This window comes from Helicoverpa armigera, chromosome 20, assembly GCF_030705265.1.
Source record: "Helicoverpa armigera isolate CAAS_96S chromosome 20, ASM3070526v1, whole genome shotgun sequence".
NCBI lineage: Eukaryota > Metazoa > Arthropoda > Insecta > Lepidoptera > Noctuidae > Helicoverpa > Helicoverpa armigera.
The window spans coordinates 7,634,511-7,650,411 of NC_087139.1; the positions used below are offsets into that span (position 1 = coordinate 7,634,511).

The window sequence follows — 15,901 nt, forward strand, 5'->3', positions numbered from 1 at the left end:
ATCGTTTTCCGACATATTTTTGGCTGTGATGCACAAAAAAGTTTCTTCTGGTGTCCCGGTCAAGTAAACAGCTGGAAATTGCGAGCGAATATTTAAAAAACAATCCGCTTAATTGCAACCTTTGTGCTTGATCACTCACTATAGGTATTATCAGTAAACAAAAAAAAAACAAAATAGTCAAATCTTGCCATAATGTTACTAACCTACTAACAAGTAAATACAAATATAAGTAGTATAATATTCATACCTAAGAGAATTTCTGACATCTTATCATATGAAAAATATCTATATATAGTCCTGGTTTTTATTCGCAAAGACGAAGTCCCATCTGCATGTAAGGGTCCCATTTAGCGTTTGAAACAATTTCCCTTTTTGCTTTGTGTATCCTCTATTTCGTTGGAGGTTTGTCTTATAGCAAAAACGGGTGAAGACAAAAGAACATCGCCGCAGCCTAAAGTTAACGTTGTTTTGTTATATAATGAGATCTTTCAGGGACATACGACTGTTTTTGAAGCAGCTCTTGTCATTTGTTCTGTTTTAAATAAATAGCTATATCGGTACTCAACTTCAATCTTCATCTGGTTAAAATCTGTGAGCAAATGTACCAATATTTTAGAGTAATTTATCTGCCCAGCATTTCAACTATTGTTGGTATCGGCTTCTAGAGGCACTGGGTGCAGCTTAGTACCAGTGCCTTATATGTATAGAGCAATTGTCTATCTGAACTTCTTTTTTAAACTAAATATTTCACAAAATAAATGACAATAGTAACAGAAGTGTATTGCCTACAGACAGATGGGTCCAGCCGCCGTGAGCTGTATCTGTGCGCCGGGGTACACGGGCGATCTGTGCGAGGCGCAACTAGCGCCACCTGGTGAGATGTTCTTTGTTATCACAATTATTATTACTTACATTACCTTTCCTAGCTATTAGAGCCCCTAAACTCACTGCAGACTTGGTTGACAGTTTATTTTGAAGGTAATCATGAATCCAGTCAAGCTTATTAATCGAGCGGATACTAATTGATTGTTGTAGGTAAATACCGATTCATGGGCCCGATCAAATTATCGGCCGATAAATAATTTGTATAGTGTGCTCTCTCAACTACAAGGGTTTCAAGTATATTCCGAAAATAAATTATTTAATATTATTGAATAATCTAAATGACAGCTATTTAGAGTGTATTCTTGCGGAATTCTAAATTATGTGCCCACCATGTTCATATAATTATCCCAGATTAAACTCAATCTATCTTCATTAGCGAAACGGTCCTAAAAACTTAGTCATGTATCTACCCACTTAAATACCTACCCACGGAGAAATAAAAATACTTTCTTACCTAAGTATATTTTACCAACCCGTAATTCTCGCAATAAAAACAATGGTTGCGTGATTTTTGAAATTACCTACCGTATATTCGTACGTTTCTAGTTACCTATAGAATATGTTGATAATGACTAATGTTTTACTAATAACTAGTAAATACCTAATGTTAAGTAGTAGTCATTAACAATAATTATGTTGGTCTAGAATGCGGCATAGAAGAATGTGCAGAGGTTTGCAAAGATGGCACTGCATGTGACTGCAACCCAAAAGATACGGACTTTGGTAAGTACATACATTTTTACATATTTCATATACATTTATTTTGTTGTTTGTCTTGTATTGTTTGCGATGAAAAGGTGACGTTAATAATTTAATCACGTTTTTACACAGCTTCAGCTAAATTCGAAACTGGACTGCAGGTAGTGGGCCAAGTTGAAAACATATCACAAGAAATTGTTAAAGAGGTATTTCAGACTTTAATGTAACTTAAGAATTTTTCGTGTACCTATACGAAACAATTTTTTAATATGTTTTATACTTTCAGTTAACAACGTATCTAAAAGTATCCAATATAACGCTGGAGGATGAAATAGAAATTCTTAATATTAGGTAAGAGCTACTTTACTATTTCATTTTTGTCCTAACTGTGCTAGAGAGACGCTCAGTACTTAAAAGACTGATATAATTGATGATGGGCCTTCAGATAGCTTGAAGATGTCATACGTATCATCTCTCGAATCCACTTATAGAAATACGATTGTAAATTGCCAATATTGAGTCATAAACCTATATATTTCTATTGCTGCATATTATGATTTGGTATGTATAACGGCATATAACTGTATGATAGTTCAGAGGCGGCGGGTGGGGCGCGCACGGCCCGGGTGCGTGTGTGGGGCGCTCGGCGCGAGGCGGGGGCCCTGCGAGCGGCCCTGGCGCGCCTCGCCGCCTCGCGCAGCCGTGCGCACGCGCTGCGCATACTGCCCACAGCACACCACGTGGAAATGCAACCCGCGCTAAGTTTACACGTGAGTTTACGACTATGGAACGAATATGTATTTTTTAGACATGGTCTAACTTATTCAGCCTTAAAAACATCAGAGAAGCGGGAAATATTGCTTAGAATGCTTAGTATAATTAGATGAGACATGAATAAATTAGAAAATTTGTTATGAAGGCGGCAAGAGCAGAGAAGTTATGTATGTCCAACACTATATGTATATACACATGTTGTTTTTCAAATGACTTATCTATGACGGACAGTTAGTTTAAACACAATCAAAATTTTTACTTCGTTACGGCAAATTCCCCTATATCGTTCATTTAATTACATGAAACAACGCAGCGTTTATCGCGATCTGGCGCGGGTCCAGCACACACGCCGCCAGGTAGCACTCGTTAACCTGGCTAACACTCTCCGTATTACGCGCATTGTTAGAGACCTAATGCTATTGTAGACTGCAATATAATAAGTCCTATATGAAATTACACTCTTCAATATTGTGAAATTGTATATTTCTAGTTGCCTTATATCTTACAAAATACATAAAAATCCCAGTTCAGCGTAAGGGACTAACTAGAAACTAGGGAAAAAAGCAAGCCTGTACATAATACTTTAATAACTTGCAGACTTTGGTAGTGAACCAGCGACCAGAACTATGGGAAGGCTCAGAGTTCATACTGACATGTATGGCGTACGGATCTCCCAACATTGCCTTCACGTGGTACAAAGACGGTGTCAAGATAAATTTTAATGGCACAACGAGGTAAGTAGAAATTTCGGTTTCCTTACGTTTTTCGTCTACAAATTCTGAAATACAAAACTGTATCCCTCTGAATTTGAACTCGTCGGAATGTAAAATGTTTCATGTATTTTTTTTAAACGTACAACGCAAGCAGAAATTCTGCACGAATACTAACAGTCTGGAGCCTCGACGAGTTAACGAGCTTCTGTAGTAAAGGCACCTAACAGGCACCCGTCCAATTAACAGAGGGCTGTTATTTAACCGCAACGATTAATCGAAAAGCTTCAAACGCTCTCGCTTTCTGTATTTTAAACTGTTTAAAGAAGTGAATTGCTGTTTGGGAGTTAAGGCCAGATAAAAAAAATATAAATTTAAGATGTACAGTATAAGATTTTTTTTCAGAGATATTTGGACGCGCACAGTTTCAGAAGATGCACTAGGTCGTCGCATGTCTGTGTTGGGCGTATCAGAAGCAAAAAGACTTGACGGTGGCAAGTGGTCCTGTGCAGCAGATGACGCTGGCAGGAGACGCTGTAGAGCGTTGAGACTGACGGTGTTGAGACCGCCTGATATACGACTTGTACCTTCTACGATAACTGTCCATAAAGTGAGTCAGATTGGCTTTTTGGAAGTTGATCTTTAAAAAATATATATAACAAAGAGATTTAACCAATTTGAATTTCCATAGGGTGATAATGTGAGTATCACGTGTCTGGCGGGAGCTGGTCGGGTACACGGCGTGCTCGGGTTCAGCTGGGCGAGGGAGAGGACGCTACTGCCGATGGTACCTGGCAAAGAGGTCTGGGAGGATCTGTACCCTGCGGGAAGCGTACTCAAACTTTACAATGTGCAAGTACGTCCTTTTATTAAGAAACAAATGTGAACTTCTTGTGACTAATCGCTATTCTTCCAGAATATGTTAAAGTTTCGTTTTAAAATCACAGTTTACTGTTTGCATAGAAATCCAGCGAGTTTCGATGTCAAGTATCATCAGTGGCCGGCACCAACGCCAAAGGTGTGACCATGTGGGCCCTAGGAGCTGATGACGTAGCGTGTGAGAGTGACGCCTCCCACGGTCTGCGCTGGCCGAAGACTGCTCCCGGTGCACATGCGACTGCCTCCTGTCCGCCGGGCCATAGCGGGGAGACTACCAGGTATAATACTATGATATCTATCAACTCGCATAGCCATTGGTTTTTCATTGAAAGATACGTTTTTGGAATTTTGTACTTATGTACTTGCATTTGTATGATGCTGTTATAAATTTCACTTAGGTTTTGTGAACCAAAGACGGGTCAGCAAGGTGTTAAGTGGATGCTGCCAGACTTCTCCGGCTGTGTTGCTGAATCACTGAGGGATATTTATGAACAGTTTACCCTGATATCATTGGGGTACTCCTGGGGAGCGGTATCGCACGTGTCGCGGCAGTATGGCTCCGTGCTGCGGTCTCTGCCCACACACCCGGGTGAGGGCCAGCCTCCCCTCACACACGCATCTCACATGCTGCAGTACCTCCTGTCGACTGCGGCTCAACCTGCCGACCGGTACCACAGCGCCGAACATCTGCTCAACATCTACGACACCTTGCTCAAACACCCCGATGCTTTTTTGGATGAAGAGGTTTGTTTTTCTTTGACGTGGTTAGGAATTTAAGAATCGGGATTTAAGAAGAGAAGGAAATTTCACTGCAATGCATTTTTTTAGAAAATCTTCGATCTCCAAAAAGCTGTGGTAGATACAGCTGGCATGAGAAGTGACTTAGACAAGCGCTACCAAGAGTTCACAGTCAAAACTAAACCCGTACATGACGATAACGCGGCACACTTTGAGCTGCAGCCAGCTCCAGTGGGAAGTGAGGAGTGGGTCGTGACGTCAGCAGGAGTTGAGCTGGCGGCAGCCTCTGGAAACGCTTCCGTAGTGACCGTGCTTTACCATAACCTAGGAGCAAGGTTACCGTCCTTGAGAAGATACGTAGAGTACAAGTAAGGATTTCATTCATCCAGTTATTGTTTGATTTTATTTTTATTATGTTTATTATTTTTTTTAATTTTATACATTTTTTATTTTCTTCCATCTCGGTGGTTGTAGCAGCACCTCTTCCAGGTCTGGCCGAGCGACAGAGTACACGGTAGCATCGCAACAAGTGCAAGTATCAGTGAGTGGCGCGGGAGTCGACGCTTCGCTTCCTCATACTGTGACACTGCTGTTCGCGCATTCCAAAAACTACAGCGCTATTGGTGAGCAAAACCATAACCCGACTCAAATACTTTAAATGGGGTTCTTCAACGTAGGTAGGTTAGATGAGCCGTCCTTAATTCATCTGTTCTCTCTCAGCGTCTCAGCTAGCATGCGGCGTTCGGTCGCGGTCGTCACCACGCGTGTGGAGCATGCAGGCGTGCGAGGTGCGCGTGCCTGAACACACGCACGTCGCGTGCCGCTGCCGGGGCCTCGCCACCATCGCACTCTTCACTGTCGACAGGGAGACACTCGTGAGTACGGAGCCTAAGCACCATCCATTGGATTCAAAACAAGGCATTCAATGACCACATAATAATGCTTCCTCAGACAGACTCAGAAAAAGATCTTCGAGGAATAGTGAAAGTCACAGTGAGCCTTGGAGGTGCAATGTGTCTTGTTGCGGCGTTACTGCAGCTCCTCAGTCTGGTGGCTGGTAGCAAGGCCAGGCTGCCCATACTGCTCAAAGCCGCCACTGCTGCCACGCATTCCGCAGCGGTGTTGGCTCTCCTGGAGTGCGACACGCGGCAGGTAGGATATGAGCGATAACATGCTAATCTGAATAGTAATTAGATGGTGTGCGACAAAAACTCAGACTGTATTTATTTGTCATTAGTCGGCGTGTCCCGGGCCGCTGGGCTGGGTATGCGCGGCGTGCTGGTGTGCGGGCTGTGCCGCGTTGTGTGCGCAGCCACTGCTCCTGCACGCGGAGCTGGCTGCCTCGGCTACACGCGCGCCCTCTGTCGGCCTGCTGGCGGGTACGTAGAGACATAATACATACTTTGGGCAACACTGCCAAGCGTGTTGTTATACTCACGTGAACTGGTTGCAGGCGTGTGCACGCTGTGCTGGCTGACAGCGCGACTGTGGGGCGGTGCACCGCTGCAGCTCGGCGCAGCTGCTAACGCCGTGTGTGGCGCGGGCGCCGCACTGTTGGCCGCGCTCACCCTTTGCCTTGCTCTCTGTGCTGCCAGGACGTTACGAACGGTATTAAAGCTCTGTTCATTTACTATATTATGAGTTCCTTGCTAAGTATACATTCTCCAGGTCGAGTGATTTCTACCATAATTTGTTTTTCCACGTCAGGTGACACACAAGCTACCCCCCGATAGACGCTCGTACGTGCGAGAGCGAGCACGTGTTGTGCGGCACACATTAGTGTTACTATTCACAACGTCAGCAACACAGGCGGCTGGGGTTGCGTACGCACAGCCGGGCGAGAGGACCATGCCTCACGTCACCGCACTGTCAGTTGCTGCTCTCGCCAACGTAAGTCTTACAACATCTGTAGGTAGACACGCTGTTGGGAAAGCAGATCCATAACTTATTCTTGCTTGTTCAGGGCATAGCAATGCTGATATGCTACGTGATCTGTGATGAAGAGTGTCTGCATGCCGCGAGACGGCTACTCACACTCTCCTCCCACAACGAGTGGCACGAGTCACCGGAGGGAGACACCTCGCTTAGTTGTAAGTATTCATACAGTTCCTAGATATAGACGTCACATTATCACTTTTATTTCTATTACGGTAATCTGCTGTTTTATAGTGTACATAAAGCAAGGACGTGAGGTGGAGTGCTCTTCATCCCACGTGTCACCAGCCAACACATACTGGCGAGCGCCTCCGCTGGAGGCTGCCAGCACAATGCACAGGTTAGGTACTATGCCACTTCATTATACTACTGGAATTAGTTTTAATGAATATGGACTAGGTTTGATGAGCACGTTCACCCGCAGGCGCGAGTCAAGCGGCGCGTGCGTGGCGGACATAGTGCGCTGCGTGGAGTACAAGCAGGCGCTGCTGTCGCCGCGCGCCGTGGACTCGCGCGCGCTCTGCGATCTCATACCCACCGGTAGGTACTCTTATGTTCTTGTTTGTCGATGGTTTTGTAGAGGCTGTGTAGATGACACTACATTGTTAGTGTATAAATAGTACAAATAATAGTTTTCTGTGTAGGGTGACTGAAAGAATGACAGTGATTAGATGTAGCTTCTTCTTCTTAGCAGAAGAAAATCTGATAATAGGTATATTGAATGATATTGATATTGGCTTTCATCAGGTGGTGCAAGTGTGTGTGCACCCACACAGTCGCACGTGTCACACGTGTGTGTGGAACTGCGCGTACTGCCCGCGTCACCGCCAGTGCCGCGTGCGCAGCCATACAGCGACAGTAGTGACACGCCGAAGGTAATCATCACATCTATTAAGGAACAATATTCCTGTTCGAATTGTGTTTGTCCATCTACAGCACTGTGTATATCTTCAGGAAAGCTGCACAATGTGCTCACAGTCGAGTCCTGATGTGTCGGTACCAGCGCCAGCACCAGCTCGACCAATCAAGAGCTGCCTCAAGAAGCGCTCCTCGCAGCTGTCATGGAGCAGCTCGCTGCCGTCCATCCACCGGGAATGTGACGACAACAACCAATCACACACACAGCTAGTCAACACACACTCCCCTACGACTACCCACACATACACACCCACAGACAAAGTGCTCAACAAGATATCACACGACCTGGACTTCTTGTTGAACAGGACGCCGAGCCGCGCCGACGCGTGCGCACAACGCATAGAGGAGGCGCCCACTTAGTAGTGCGCGCGCGCATAGCTGTAAGGTTACTTGTACGTACTTGTGGGAACAGGGAGTCAAATGTACATATTGTATTAATAGTACAGACTGTATAGATAAATTTATTAAAGAATTAAGATGTTTTTTGATATTTTGAAATTATATCGTAAATAAAAATGTAAATACGGATGTGTTTGTTCATTGAATATATTCGCTGAAACGGCTGAATGGTGATGCAAGAGGAGCCCCAGAGGCTTTCGGTAGATAGCGAATAAAATCCTTAAGTGTATACTAGAGTGAAAAACCGGAAAGCAGCTAGTTGCTGCACAAATAAACAGGTACCTACTATTTGCAACGTCTGTAGTAGGTATTACATTTTTCTGAACAAGTTCATTGTAAAATATTAGTTAAATTGAATCAAATTAACTTTTGTTACAAATAAATGATCAAAATATCGAGACAAACGTGTGATATAATTTTGGAGCGAATGATATGTAATACGTTAATGTAAATAGTTAGATAATAATGTTGTTTTGAGAAAAGACTAAAAATGTTGTTTCAGTATGATGACAAATGAGTCCAAAGGTGTACGCACATTTATCCGAGCCGAACGCGCTTTACAAATCCAAGTCAATGAAGTCTCGAACGAAAATAATCAGCCGCGAACAAATATGCATTTCTAATTCCTTTACTCCAGTTATCAGCATTGTCAGACACACAGAATTTTATGTTGTCATTGCGATTGGAAGCAGGCAAGAGAGCGAGGTCTTATATGATTCCATGCAAAGAAGGCTGGAATAAATGTGCGTACACCTTTATACTGCTACAACTGGAAATATTTAATTTGTTCGTAACTAGAGTAACACGAAACATTACAGTAATATGTTATTGATAAATGTTATAAATTATATGACACCACATTTCGTAAAGACAAAGACCAAATTATTTACCAATTTCGCTGAACTGACAGTATTATGTTTTTTTGTAATTATTTGAGTAGCGATGATGATGAAATGATTAATTTAAGTTTTAATATATTTTTGTATATTTGAAATGTTTTGTTTTATTTGTGTAATAAAATCTCTTGGATTACCCATGTCTTTGTATTAGCTGGTATCAATTTGTAATGTAAGTAACTTGCTTGCTAATGTGAGATTCAAACTCCATAGTGCGAAAGGTAAGTAGTGAACAAGTTCTACACTAATTCTAACTTTTCAACAAACTTACATTAGACATAGTACCTACCGACAAATTGTACCTTCTTGAAATTGTTTTTTCTGACCTAACCGCCTAGCAGGTCAGTACACTAAACAACTTGTTAACGTATGTGCATGTACTTAGATTGTAGATATACTTTAATTTGAAAAAAATGCGCACTAGTTATAAAAACATGTACTGTAGGTACTGTACCTCTGCCGACAAGTTTCTAGGTACTTACATACGCAAAAACAAAATTACAATGTTTCTCTACAATACCTGGATATTAGAGACTAGCATTAGGTACATTGACGGCTTTTACACACCCTTTAAGGTTTAGGAATACAAGGGGTATTTGATGAGTAACAAACAAAGGTAAAGTAAATTAAAAAACACAAATAAAGTCCAACTGCCCTTTAGTTTTGTGGTGGAAAAATAAATAACATTGTCGCAGTCGTTATTATTTATGAATAAGATGTTATCACCACAAATACTTCAATTTCTTTGATGTGGTGAAATAACGATGTGCAAACGTGAGATAATGGTATATTGTTTGTTATTTGCGTTTTTTGTACAATTCCACGATAATGATGTACGTGTGTGTTTACCGACTGAATGAAAATATACCTACTTATTTCATGAATTGTTTCTACAGTCGTACATTTCAGTATGTACATACCACACAGGGTCTGCCTAATTAGACGTCATGTTATTACTTACATGTTTTTTTTTTTTCAAAGATACAATTATTTTTTACATCTTTGTATAAAAAAATATATTAGGTAGGTATACACACATAGTACCTACATATTCTCTTCTGATGAAAAGTTATGGAATTATTTCAATAATATTTCATTGAATAATTAATAAAGGTATTCATTACTTCATTTCATATTTTACCTGCATTCTTATTAAAATGAGGTTTCATTCATTTGAGGTACGAAAATATTAATTAAAAAAAAATATATGTTAACAGTAAATATTCATTCATTTAGGTATTTAATTGTGAAGATGATCCATTCAAAACAGATTCTATTTTTAAATTATTTCGTATGCATTCATAAATTTACTAAAATCGCTTTACATTTAGGTAGAAAATTCCCCATTGTAAGATATGCGGCGACCTCAACGCGTTCCACAAAGAGTTTAACTGTGCTGCCCTTTGACGTCAGTGTCGAATGTTTGCTGGGTCAAGTAATATCTTTTGAAGTGTCTTTTGAATAAAAAGCGCTATAAATAGAATATGGGACGATAGAGCACAAGTTTCATAGATAGTTTCGAAGATGATAGCATATTGCGAGGTAGAAAAGGAAATAAAAATTAATGACTTGAATACATTGCTTATTATGTTCCAAATCGAAAAATCTATAACCATCTACCAACTAAAAAAACTTTACAAGATTACTTTTGCCATTCAAGAAAATACGTTTAAACATCAACAGCAAAATCTGATAACAGAGTCAGGAAAGTAAGCGGTTAAACCTCGCCTCTTTTACATTTTAGTAGCAATACAAAGCTAACAATGGCCGCCAATTGAAAGGAGCGAAGCGGGGAGAGGGGTGGGGGTCTTTTCACATTCTAAGAGGCATTTCTGTTCACTTTGAGCGATACGTGATCACTTAACATAATGTTCACGTGTGGTTTCTTGTGGAAACTTTAACTTTACACCAGCACGCACCGCCGGGCGCAGAACTAAGGTAAGTCAACTGAGTAAGTACCTAAATGTATATCTACCTAACTACATGATCAAAGGAAAAACGAAAATTACCTAAGTTCCTCTATCACTCAAAAAATATTGAATGACTTTTTTCTGAAACTTGGGAGTAATATAGCGTAGGCATACATTAAAATAGGCTACGAATTGTTTGAGTGCGGGAAATAGGTCCCTCACGAAGCGGGTGAAACTAGTTGGCACATATTTAGATCATGTTCCTCTGCTCGTGTTGTGAATCCGCAAATAGCTTTCGCTGTTTGCCCTTTATAACCGCTAAAACTGATATGTAACTATTTGTGGTAACACCCTAGATGTGATATGTGAAGTAACGTATCAAACGCAATAACTTTGGACTATAGCTGTACTAGATTCTGCTCACGGTTTCACCTGTGCTCCGAGGTAACAAGGTCCAGCATATATGTCGCAGATTCAAACGGATTTGAATCCACGTGTTGGTGATGTTCGTCCGCCATCTTAATATTTCTCGGTCAGTGCGCACACCCGGCGCCGGCGACGTCTCAGGAGCAAGAGAGCGAGCTCCATCGACATTCACACTACTGACAGATTGAAATGACACAGACAACTGTCACTGTCAAACATCAATATGAAGCTCACAACATTCAGTCTAGTGTTGCTACTCGAAAAATAAAAAAATATTCATTCTCCGACATATAGATAAAAAGTACCCTACTTATAACTTACTCTTACACAAGTACTAATCATTGCCTAAAAATCAGTCCAGTAGTAGTACATTATGTTTGACGTGAAAGAGTAAAAAACATACAGATCGATGTTGTAGGTACATGTAAAAAACATAGAAAAACTTCATACTTAAGTAGGTAAGTAACTGTCAGTAGAAAGGCTAAAATAAAAATGCTTTGATATAAAACGTGCTCAGTTTACTATAACATCACATGAGTGATAGCACATCCTTTGATTCTAAGATCTGTGACATTGCGGGAAACGAAACTATTTAAAGCTGACCTGTATTATATGTTACTTGGTTCAGTTGATGTTCACTCGAATACTTGATGTAGCCGCCACTGAAATATTCTCATGACTGAACTTCCTTCAACTTGTAAGAGCTCGTAGGTTATTCATGATTTGTGTAAGTATTATGGACGTCTTCTGTTTCCACCGAAATACAATTTTAGCTGAACTATTTTGACCTGTCGGACTTTAATCTTAGGCTATAGGCTTCTTCTTTTTCTGATATGCTAACAATTGCATATTAGAATAAAGGTTATATATGGATAGATCTATAAAAGACTACATTATTTCGTAAACGGTAACAAATAAGTAACAGTAGATAATCTTCTTTACTAATATTATGAATGTTAAAGTAACTCTATCTGTCAGACTTGCTTTCACTCCAATACTGCTGAACTGATCTAAGCGAAAGTTTGAGAGAGCTTGAGAATGGAGATAGTCTACTTTTTATCTGAGTGCGCGGAATAGTTCACCAAGGATGCAGGTGGAACCGCGGACAACAGCTGCTATAACATAAGTAGGTAAGAATATAAATTGTATCCAGACTTCTTCGTTCAAGTCCGAGTGTAAAACATTAAGTTTTAAACGGAATAATATTTGCAAGTGTCGGTGGTAAGAGGCAAATAAATCCTTAATTTTCCGCGTGCACTCCCGAACAGTATGCAAATTCAATTTGGTTCACAGTCGAGAGGAAATATAAATCAAAGCGAAGTTTATGAATAACTTTTAACCACTCGCTGTGGATCCGTAGGCAGGGGAGCCGAAGTGTTTATTGGCCTAAAAGTAAACAACAATAAACGTAATTAAGGATTTTTTGGAAATCAGGTAACACAGAACTAAAATAGGTTAGTTTTATCTTCAGTCTAGCATCCGCATGCGAATTCACCCGCTTTTTGGGGATAAATCAAATATGTAACGCTGACATAATTTTTTAAATCAGACCAGCCTGATGCCTGAGATGCGCACGTTAATGCTAACAAACTTAGGTACAGCTTTATAAAATTCGATTGAACTGATACTCACAGTGATAATACTCTGCATAAGAATATAAAAACAATATTTGCAAGCACATAGAACTGTTTAAACTGTCTTAATTAAACATTGCAAACGCTCGAACGCCTTCAACGGATATGAGTATAAACCGGCTTAATTGCATTCAAGTGACCCAGTTCTGAGCCGTAGGACCAGGCGCCACAGTCCGACAGCCGCGACTTAGCGCGCAATTAGGACGCGTCTGCCTCTCTCAGCTCAATCCCCTAACCGAGCACTAAGCCTGCCTCATCACGTTTACACTCACTCATATTCACGCTGACGACTTTAAGCTAATGTATCCTCACTTGTGTTTAATTGGTCTTTTTCATTGTAATTTGTCGTTGGAGTAGTTATAACATGTCCTGGAATTAACTACTTACATACTGTTTCAATGGGGAATTCAAACGCTGTACATACACGTTTTGGTATGGAGCAATATCTTTAGTGGGTTATGCACAGAAAATATCAATAAAACTCAAGCACTGGAACAACGTTAAGCACTGATAAATAAATAAGAGACTTCTCTTTTTAAGCGCAAAAGTGAAGCAAAATGTTCAACTAAGACCTGAATGATAATTTATGTATAGAATCAGCTCAAAGGTCTGACTGAGAGATTTCATAGTAGTAAATACTCAAGTATTCTCCAGACCTCATCGCTTATCGTAGATTCAATCTTTTTTTGCAAAATTAAATACCTTTTACTTCTTCAGTAACTATATATCCGTCCATAGAGGTAGAAACCGATAGATAAACCCATTATGATAAAATGTCGTATCACTTGTAGGTGTTTGACGTGGCATTAGTGCGCGGCGCGGGTGTCGTGAGAGCACGAGACGGTCTCAGGTGAGCAGGTAATAATGTCCGACATTGCTTCACGTTCGCGCCCCCGCCATCAGACGTGACCGGTTTGTGAGAAAAGCTTTATCGTCATCCTGTTACACTGTAAAGCCTGAAGTGGCTTTGTAATTTGTGTGAGACAAAATAAAATTAGACAAACATATATGTAAGTACAGTTTATATATATACCAGCTGCCATGGTAGAGGCATGTGATGCGGAGGAATAAGGAATACAATTTGTAAACATGTGCAAGGGACGACCATGTCTGCTATTTAAATGTCAAGCAATCCAAATTGTCAGTTTCCTCATAATACAAATACTACTATTTAGAAGTGTTAAGTGGTAATTGCAGTATCCTCATGTTCCTTGAAGGGGTCAAGGAACTAGAGGATACTGTAATTTTGTTAATAATAATTAGGTACACTTCGGTGTAACACTGGTCCAAAATTCAGCGGAATTGGCAGTTTTCCTCGTCCCTATACCTGCGTGATAATAACATTCTCAGTAGACATAGTTCAGCACGCAGTAGTTTATATCTTTGATTGAGTTGCCATTGTGATGGTCCAGGGCAGCCCAATGGACTTTGTACAACAATGTATTCACGTGTTGCATACAACGTGCATTGTAACACAGATTGATGCAAATATAGCGAATTGTATAGACTGTTATTATAGCAAGTAGGCATCTACAGTTATATGTAATTGGACATCAATGTTTGTGAATGAATACATATCGTTATTGAGTGATTCTAAATCATTAATGGCAGGTTCATAAAAATCTTTGTCGTTGGTTTATCTATTTTTCTCATAAAAGTTCTGCTTAAAAATCAGCCTCCGACGAAGGTGTCATTGACCATAACAAAGTTTGATATTATGTAAGTATTTAGGTACCTACTACCTGTTACTTAAAAAATCAAATTGGTTCAACTTTTGTAATAGGTAAGTTAACCTTCACAAGATATTGTTCATTGACGAGTAAAAATATTCATAGGGTTATTTTATGACTGAATATAAAAGTAGGTTTTATGATCGATATAAAGCCTTTTCTGTTCTAGAAGCTATAACAAGTTTTTGTTTGCTCAGTTAGCAGTTTGTTAGCTTTCCATTTTTGTTAAATAATTTTGTAAACATTGAAGCGACGCGACGCGGTCATGAAATTCAATTTTTGTAATTGTTTCTCAGATAACTTTGGGATCAATTATTCTCAAAAGAATTTGATAAGTTATTCCTTATGCACAGAAGTTTCGGTCAAATTATGTTACTTACCAGTTATCTGGGCCACGATACCCTTATCAGATAATATTACTGTAAAGGGTGTATAAATGACAGCCAGATATACCTCAATGTAACATCGAAGACCACTCATACATGAACTGACGGTCATAAAACTATAAAAAATTGTATTATAGACGCTAACTGAAAGAGTGTCTTAATTAAGTGTGTTATTAACAGTGCGAGATAATGATCATCTTAACTTTCTGTAGGTGAAGTTGTTCGCGTAGGGGTGTGAAAACTAACCCTGATTTCCACTTCACGTGCTCAAAGACTGGTCGCGTCAGTGCCCCGGCGTCAGCCGCAGTGAATGGACGCGGGGCTATGCCGCTTGTTGTCGTGTCGGGAACGTGAATACGTAGCGTGTTGCGTAAGTGAATGTGTGAACAGTGAGTGAGAGGTTACCTGTAGGATTTTTCTTATCAATAGTTTACGAAACTGCATATAAAATTTTATATATTGCATTTCAAATTGTAGAAAAATGGACTGGGGTCTGTCTATAAATAACATAACTTTTCCTTACCTGTAACTGAAAAAACAATGTAACATTATGTAGACTTTTACTTTTATTTTGCTACTTACCTACTCGGTTGAATAGAATTAAATACTTTCAAAGACCAATTTGCATTTTGATTTTTGCCTTATCGGTATCTCTTGTCACACACATACCTTTATACCTGTTACAGATCTTAGCATAAACAGACACTAACAAACCTATTCAGGGCAATTAGTTTGGTGGCAGTTTCTATACCGTAGAACATTCATTTGTCACTAATAACCTCTATAGAGAACCAACAATGTATTAGCAACTCCTTATATGACCGACCTTCGGAGTTGGCACGCGTACATTGCGTGTTTCATTAGCTAATAGAAACTAGTGTTCTGAACATGGCGATCGTGCTACAGCGTAATGCCATGATCCTCACACAAAAGTAACTGTTTTGCATTGCTTCAGTCATGCTGATTACTGTAAAAGATGACT

At 40.1% G+C, this 15,901-nt stretch overlaps 1 protein-coding gene across 4 annotated transcripts in view; it reads left to right on the forward strand.

Annotated features, from left to right (window-relative positions):
- LOC135118290 (uncharacterized) overlaps positions 1 to 7,913 on the forward strand; it is a 114,272-nt gene extending 106,359 nt beyond the window's left edge. Inside the window, exons 5-26 of one of the 4 annotated variants that reach the window (XM_064039830.1) lie at positions 792 to 874; positions 1,531 to 1,608; positions 1,717 to 1,790; positions 1,871 to 1,935; positions 2,177 to 2,354; positions 2,956 to 3,092; positions 3,474 to 3,678; positions 3,760 to 3,924; positions 4,032 to 4,225; positions 4,346 to 4,691; positions 4,776 to 5,053; positions 5,160 to 5,308; positions 5,406 to 5,560; positions 5,637 to 5,837; positions 5,923 to 6,064; positions 6,139 to 6,293; positions 6,393 to 6,575; positions 6,649 to 6,775; positions 6,855 to 6,960; positions 7,045 to 7,160; positions 7,368 to 7,495; positions 7,575 to 7,913. In XM_064039830.1, the coding sequence (XP_063895900.1) occupies positions 792 to 874; positions 1,531 to 1,608; positions 1,717 to 1,790; positions 1,871 to 1,935; positions 2,177 to 2,354; positions 2,956 to 3,092; positions 3,474 to 3,678; positions 3,760 to 3,924; positions 4,032 to 4,225; positions 4,346 to 4,691; positions 4,776 to 5,053; positions 5,160 to 5,308; positions 5,406 to 5,560; positions 5,637 to 5,837; positions 5,923 to 6,064; positions 6,139 to 6,293; positions 6,393 to 6,575; positions 6,649 to 6,775; positions 6,855 to 6,960; positions 7,045 to 7,160; positions 7,368 to 7,495; positions 7,575 to 7,898 (3,589 nt within the window). In that variant the 3' untranslated portion in view covers positions 7,899 to 7,913. Of the gene's footprint in view, positions 1 to 791; positions 875 to 1,530; positions 1,609 to 1,716; positions 1,791 to 1,870; positions 1,936 to 2,176; positions 2,355 to 2,955; positions 3,093 to 3,473; positions 3,679 to 3,759; positions 3,925 to 4,031; positions 4,226 to 4,345; positions 4,692 to 4,775; positions 5,054 to 5,159; positions 5,309 to 5,405; positions 5,561 to 5,636; positions 5,838 to 5,922; positions 6,065 to 6,138; positions 6,294 to 6,392; positions 6,576 to 6,648; positions 6,776 to 6,854; positions 6,966 to 7,044; positions 7,161 to 7,367; positions 7,496 to 7,574 lie in introns of those variants that run through there. The other 3 variants (XM_064039831.1, XM_064039832.1, XR_010277490.1) reach the window with 3 other exon arrangements.
- Positions 7,914 to 15,901: the final 7,988 nt, after the last annotated feature.